At 37.8% G+C, this 7,527-nt stretch overlaps 1 protein-coding gene and 1 pseudogene across 1 annotated transcript; both read right to left on the bottom strand.

Moving 5' to 3' along the window:
- On the bottom strand, positions 691-1,861 carry LOC104753474 (annotated as a pseudogene).
- On the bottom strand, positions 5,333-6,388 carry LOC104753475 (F-box protein At1g59680-like). Its single transcript, XM_019237716.1, has 2 exons — positions 5,899-6,388; positions 5,333-5,673 (listed from the first exon to the last, which is right to left on the bottom strand). The coding sequence occupies exons 1-2, from the start codon at positions 6,386-6,388 to the stop codon at positions 5,333-5,335; spliced, it is 831 nt and encodes a 276-aa protein (XP_019093261.1).

Consider the following 7,527-nt stretch of genomic DNA (forward strand, 5'->3'; position numbering starts at 1 on the left):
TATTTATTTATACACCAAGCTGTGCTTATGAATTTGACGAACTTATACAGAACGGAGTATGTATAAATTGTTCCATGGTATACAATTTTTAATCAAAATAATGAAGGATTTATTTCTGATCTAAACTGTCAACATATATATTAAAGATTCAGCTATTTGACAAGGGACTAGATTTGGCAGCAAGTCTACATATATATTTGATCATGTCATGAGAAGGGAATTACTTAATTATATTCATTAGATACTTACGCAACACTTATTTGTTTCAGACTCATAGTTCGTATTGCCCAATGCTAATGAAAGAACACTAGGGCTTTACTTTCATGGACCATGTTAAACACACATCTAACCTAAAACTACGACGCTTCCACAAAAATACACATCAACAAACCAAACATTGAACAACTGACAAAAGGAAATTTTTATTCGTGCAATTAAAACGAGACGGGTTGCGATTCAGAATCACAAAGAAAACATCACGAGAAATATGCATTGTGGTATATAATTAGTTTGATACTGATAAAGGTGACATGAACAGTTGAAAAAAACATGCAAAATCTGAATGCTTTGTTAGATGATAATTAAATAGTAATTATTTCTAATAATTGTTCAAGGACATGAAAGCCAATGAATAAAAACAGGAGGTGATGCAATAAGTAACAAATAAAGTACCATCGCAAATGGAACTAATTAGCAATCTCTATCTTCTTCTTTTGTTCTTCCTTTTTCTTCTTTTCGTTTTGCCTGGTTGGTTGGTTTGTATGTGCACTAAACTTGGAGCATAAGCAAGGAATTCAGGGGAGTTAGAGCATCTAAGTTCAAAGGATTTGAAGTATCCATCTTCTCTAATAATGTAAACTATTTGGTAGACATCGGTCTTCTTGATAACATATGCATATTCGTCGGAAACCACAGCGACTTTCTTCTCTTCGTCAATGAAGAAGCTCCCAGGTACAAAGTTTGGTGTGATATCCACTTTCAAAAACTTGCTCCAAGAAACCGCATTGGGATCAACCTGATTCGTAATCCAAAACTCTAATGACTCAACAACTGTCTCGCAGTTACGATATAACAAAGCAAGCTGCTCTTGTCTGACACAAGATAGAGTCACAGCTGCAGTCTCGTCATCATAATAGTGAAATGGCATAGGAAGATGCGGTCCAAATCTCTCTGCTGTAAAATCAAAACAGAGTAAATAATTTTCAAATTTCTCTTCTTCTTCAATCTCTATTATATCCTGAGCAAAAAAGTAAGCATTTCCCTTCAAAGACACAGCGCCGCTATGTATATCAAAGATGGGAGTGAATTCAACAACGTTCCATAAATTAGAGTTAAAATCGTAAATTTCTAAGTAGTGACGTTTTTTGTTTTTTTTTAAAAACAATCATGATTTTGTGGTTGCCGTTACTGTTGTCGTATCCCATAGAAAAATTGTAATAATATGAGTAGAATTGCTTTCTTAATCGAATCCATCTAATTTGGCCCAGATAAGGGTTCCATACCATGAACCTCCACCGGTCCTTGGTAACGCAGAGCAATAAGCCGTCGCAGTGAAAGACTTCATTACGACATCGACTTGGTTGAGTTCACTTATTTGCTTTATAGATGTTGAAACAATAATTTTGACGAAGTTGCTTCTACCGTCATCATCTTCGTTGCGGATTCCTTAGAGATTGAATCGCAAGGAACAAACCTTAGAATCCATAACCGTGAACCCTAAAAACTGCTGTGTTTCTTTACCAAAAATCTGATGCTTAGATAAAGCGTTCCACGATTTGCAAGTACATCGCACTGCGCTCAGAGCTGTTAGCTGAACCCTAGAGAGTATCTCCCCTACCAAATCCATAGAAAGATCTGACATTTTCGTCATTATTTTTATAAGTTTTCTAACTTTCGTAATCTCTCAGTGGCTAGTCGGCTACTCTTTTCCCTCGAGACATATATGTGGAGACAATTTGTTAGGTTACGACACTTTCCTTTCCTTTCCTTTGTGAGTTTTGACTATTTTTTATTATATTGTTTTTTATTACTTCGTATAATATAATTTAGGAATATGTAGTGAAATAGGTTGACTCAAACTGGCAACTAATTGCGAAATTAACATTCCGTCTCTCTCATTACTAGACGAAAATCAAATTTATCCAGAGAGTTGTTCTATTTTCAAGTCTGGTAGGGTACCGTATGAAGGAAGAATAGCCTTAGTTGATACTTTGAGTTTCCCTTCTATTATTGATCTATGTATTTTGAAGGATGGAAATGGATACGAATGGACCCAATAGGCTTCACAGGTGTTAGTAATGCTGGTGAGCTTATCTTTGCACCGTGGCGCACTACAAGAAAACATGGAATCACCGACTACAAAAACAGTCACTATACAGTCGCAAACTACTTAGTAGCGACTGATTGGCGACTGACATGCATAGTCGATAAACAGTGCGTCGCTAAAATAATCAGTCGCTAAACAGTCGACACGGAGCTACTAATTGGCGGCTGATAATTGTGGTCGTTCTTCCCTCGCCAAACAGTCGCTAAATTTAGCGAATGAATTGCATCGATTTAGCGATCGATCTGGTTACTCATTTGCGACTGTTTTGGTTACTGTTTTGTGTACATTTCGATGACTGTTTTACGACTGTTTAATAATCATGTTTTAAAAAAAATTCTGGTAAAAATGAATTATTTGATTTTGTAATACCAAAACTGATTATGAAAACTATAACTAAAACATAACAAACATGAAATTAAACAAAGACATAAGTTTGATTTTACATCCAACATAAGTTCCAGAAAACATCCAAGAGTACAAGTCGCAAATATTACAAAAGTTTTCATAAACATGAGGGAAGGAGGGATAGTGACGGAACCTAACTTTGAACATCAGCAGGGTTTGGGTCATTGGTTTGAGACTCGAGGAAGGCGACATAGTTTGGGCTAACCTTGAGGAAGCTCACCAAGCGTGAGATCTCTGCTTGTTGCTCATATGCAACTCGTAAAGCCTCAGCTGCAACCCAAGAAGCCTTTGCGTCACGCTCTGCTTGTAGAGCTGCTTGTTGCTCTATTTTGCGGTTAACTTCTTCAAGCTGTTGTTGCAGGCTTGTGAAAGTAAAAGAGCATCCAGGGAACTTCCGCTTCCTGTTGATGTAACTCCCTAGGCTTCCAACTCCAAAGTATGTTCCTCTATCATTTATGAAAGTAGACTGCATAAACAAAAGAGAGAGAAAAAGTTACATCATTACATAACAATGAAAAACTTAATAGCTTATTAGAAAAAAAACAAATTACCTGAAGAAAAAGCTCATCATCCTCCTCGTGAGATAGCTCTGATCGACGTGAAGTACCATCAGAAGACTCATCATTATCAAGAACAGCCAACTTAGCTTCCCTTTTTTTCTTATATGCCTCATGAACTGCTTGCGCTTTCTTATCCACAAAAGTACCATCTTTCTTGGTATGAGTCCTGAGAAAAACTTCAGGAATAGTTGGCGGTCTTCCCAATTCCACTTCCTGAAATGTTAGACAATTAAAAGGGTAGGAACCATCTGATGTCAAGTAATTAAACAATGAAAAGGTTATGGTGTAACTCACCATCTCTTGTTCGATTTGTAAGTAAGACTTCAGCCCTGATACATGCTTGTGAGGGCCAAGACCATTACAGTCAGACATTCGAGCTGCTGAAGTGGTTGCACTCTTTGCCATGGCTTCTTCTGTGTTCCAATAGTCATACATTTCTTTCCAAAGAGTTTTCTCAATCCAACTCGGTTTCACTTGATCTCGCTGAGCTGCTGCCTTGGAAACCATGTCTTTCATATGGTTTTGACAAATGGTATAGAACTTTTCTTGAACCACACCAGTTAGTGAGGGATCCCAGGGTGAGTGTTTTCTACAAAAGAAGACTAGTGTTAGTGATATAAAAAACCCAAAAAACCAACTATAAATACAGAAATCAAACTTAAAGGAGTAGAAATTTACCGCGAATTCCAAGAAGTAGTTTTCTCTTCTTGCAGTAGGAACACAACCCCAACTGTAATATGGATCATCAAACTTGTTTGTAAACACTTTTGTAATCTTTCGGGTAATTGATGACTTGTCTTTACCAAACTTTCAAACACAAACAAATGAAAAGTAAAATTCTAATCAAACACAGAAAAACCTTCAAAAATAAACAAATCGAAAGTACAAAATTCTTAAAATTCTAATCAAACACAAACACAAGTGTTCCAAACACAAACAAACCTAAAAATTCTAATCAATTCAAGTAAAATTCTAATCAAACTACTCAACTAAAAATTCTAATCTTACCAAGTGGTTCCACACTCTAACGAGGGAGAGAGGACAGTGGTATACAACTCACAGCCTGGTTGGACAAGCATATCATGTAAAGAAGCGAGTACATCAGCTGCTCGATGATTTGAGACGTGAGGAGACTGTCGAGGTAGAGGAGACTGTCGAGGTAGGGAAGACTGTCGAGGTAGAGGAGACTGTCGATGATGATTCGTGACTGACGGTTAAGGAGACTCTCGAAGTTGACTCGAGAATTCTGGTGGATTCGTCGCGAAGGCGAGAGGTTGAGGAAAAGGACGCCTGATTGGAGCTTCGCTGGAAGGGGATGTTCCTTGAAAGCTCCTCGATAACTGGAACAGATTTGTCGGAGGTGGATAGTCTCGGTAAGAAGGTGTAGGTCTCACTAGAGGCTGGAGGATTGGGACAGGAATTCCCTGAGAATTAGTGTCTGGATCTCGCTGGTTCGTCGGCGTGAAGGCATATAGGCTGGGAAGAGTAGCGGGTCTTCGATTCGCCATTTGTGAGGTTCCAGCGGTTCGATTTGAGGGGTTTCTTCTTCCTCCTCCTCTTTTCTTTACTCCAGCCATCAAAATCGAGAGATACAAGGACGGGGATGAAGATTTAGGGTTTTCTCGATTGAGAGCAATTGAGATCTAGGGTTTTCACGGCGGATGAAGAGAAATTAGGGATTAGGGTATCTCGGGGATGAGGATGAGATCGATTTGGGTTTTCGCTGTTTTGTTACGGCCCAAATTTGGTTTAAGGCCTAAATTAAATATATCAGTCGCTAATGACTAGCTGCTTAGTCGCAATGTTTAGCGACTGTCAAATTGGTCTCGAAATTAGTCGCAAATTGGCGACTAAACTGCAACATTATGCATCAGTCTCGAATTAGCGTCTACTAGGCGACTGTTTTAGTTTAGTAGCTATTCAGTAGCAAAACGATTGCAATCGCAATACCTGGTTGGTTGGTTTGTATGTGCACTAAACTTGGAGCATAAGCAAGGAAGTCAGGTGAGTCAGAGCATCTAAGTTTAAAGGATTTGAAGTATCAATCTTCTCCAATAATGTAAACTTTTTGGTAGACATCGGTCTTCTTGGTAACATATGAATATTCGTCGGAAACCACAACGACTTTCTTCTCTTCGTCAATGAAGAAGCTCCGAAGTACAAAGTTTCTCGGAAAACCAGTATGCACTTTCAAAAACTTGCTCCAAGACACCGCATTGGGATCAACCTGATTCGTAATCCAAAAATCTAATGACTCGACTGTCTCGCAGTTATGATATAACAAAGAAAGCTGCTCTTGTCTGACACAAGATAGAGTCACAGCTCCAATCTCGTCATCATAAGAGTGAAATGGCAGAGGAAGATGCGGTCCAAATCTCTCTGCTGTAAAATCAAAACAAAGTAAATAGTTTTCAAATTTTTCTTCTTCTTCAATCTCTATTGTATCCTGAGCGAAAAAGTAAGCATTTCCCTTCAAAGACAAGCCGCTTTCTAAATCACAGATGGGAGTGAATTCAACAACCCTCCATAAATTAGAGTTAAAATCGTAAATTTCTAAGCTTTGACGTTCTATGTCTTCAGTAAAAAACCTCATGATTTTGTGGTTACGGTTATTGTTGTCGTATCCCATTGTAAAATTGTCACATGCCCTGAATTGTTGTCTTAATCGAATCCATCTGATTTCCCCTAGATAAGGGTTCCATACCATGAGCCACCATCGGTCCTTGGTGATACATAGTAATAAGTCGTCGCAGTGAAAGACTTCATTACTGACATCGACTTGGTTGAGTTCACTTATTTGCTTTATAGATGTTGGAACTACAATTTTGACGAACTTGCTTCTGCCAATTTTCTGGTGATGTCCACTACCGTCATCATCTTCGTTGCGGATTCCTTGGAGATTGAATCTCAAGGAACAAACCTTAGAGTCCATAACCGTGAACCCTAAAAACTGATATGTTTCTTTACCAAAAATCTGATGCTTAGATAAAGCGTTCCACGATTTGCAATTACATCGCACTGCGCTCAGAGATGTTAGCTGAACCCTAGAGAGTATCTCCCCTACCATATCCACAGAAAGATCTGACATTTTCGTCATTCTTTTTATAAGTTTTCTAACTTTCGTAATCTCTCTGCGGCTAGTCGGCTACTCTATTCCCTCGAGACATATATATATGTGGAGACAATTTGTTAGGTTACGACACTTTCCTTTCCTTTCCTTTGTGAGTTTTGACTATTTTTTATTATATTGTTTTTCATTACTTCGTATAATATAACTTTAGGAATACAGTAGAATCTTTATAAATGAATATTCGGTACTACTTTTAGTTATATTTCATACATTCTATTTTTATAAAACTTATTTAATATATATTTTTAAAATCATATTCTTAAATCATATTTTATACATAATATAAAAAATGAATATTATATCTTTATATATTATATTTTAAATCATATTTTTGTTTTTCTAAATCTTATTTTAAAAAATATTTTTTAAAATTATTTTTTAAAATCATTTTGTCTACATTATATTTTTCATTAATCATATTTTTAAATTAAAAAAATTAAACATTAAAAAATTGTTTTTCATATAATTTTTTTAGAAAAGAAAATAGAAAGAACATTTTTATGTGTTTTTAGTCTTTCTACATAAAAGTTTTTTCATTATAGTAATTGGATATAAATTTGTTTTGCAAAAAGAAGAGATTAGAGAGAAAGAGAAGAAAAGGTAGTTTGCTAGTTCGCCCTAGCTGTTCTCCTTGGCACAACCCCCGAGAAACCTCCTCCCGACGGCGTAAACCAGATCGGCGCCGCTGGGCTGCTCTTCTTGTCACCACCGTCCTATCCTTTGTTACAAAACCTTGCTCTGGACTGATTGTGAATCCACCGGAGGTTCGACAGTTCGCCAAGCTACTCCGCATATGCTACAGCTTCATCTCCCCTCCCCCCCTCAGCTCAATCGGTGAGTCGTCTTGCCTAGGTGATTCTCTTGAGACCCCCGCTTTTCGTTAATAAATCTGAGTCCTTAGGGCGCCCTGTGTGCCTTGCTTTCCACCTCTCTTACCGGTCTCCCTCGAAGTCAATCCCTTCACCTCCTTTCCCCTTGGGTTCATACTCCTTTACCAAGTGTTCTACTTCATTGAGGTTGGAAGAGAGCTTTGTTTTGACGTCAGAACTGAGCGAGATTGTGTAGGCAAAAGCTTCCACTCAGGCGACCTTCCCCCCCCCCCCCCC

The sequence above is a fragment of the Camelina sativa genome, chromosome 16 (assembly GCF_000633955.1).
Source record: "Camelina sativa cultivar DH55 chromosome 16, Cs, whole genome shotgun sequence".
Classification (NCBI taxonomy): Eukaryota; Viridiplantae; Streptophyta; class Magnoliopsida; order Brassicales; family Brassicaceae; genus Camelina; species Camelina sativa.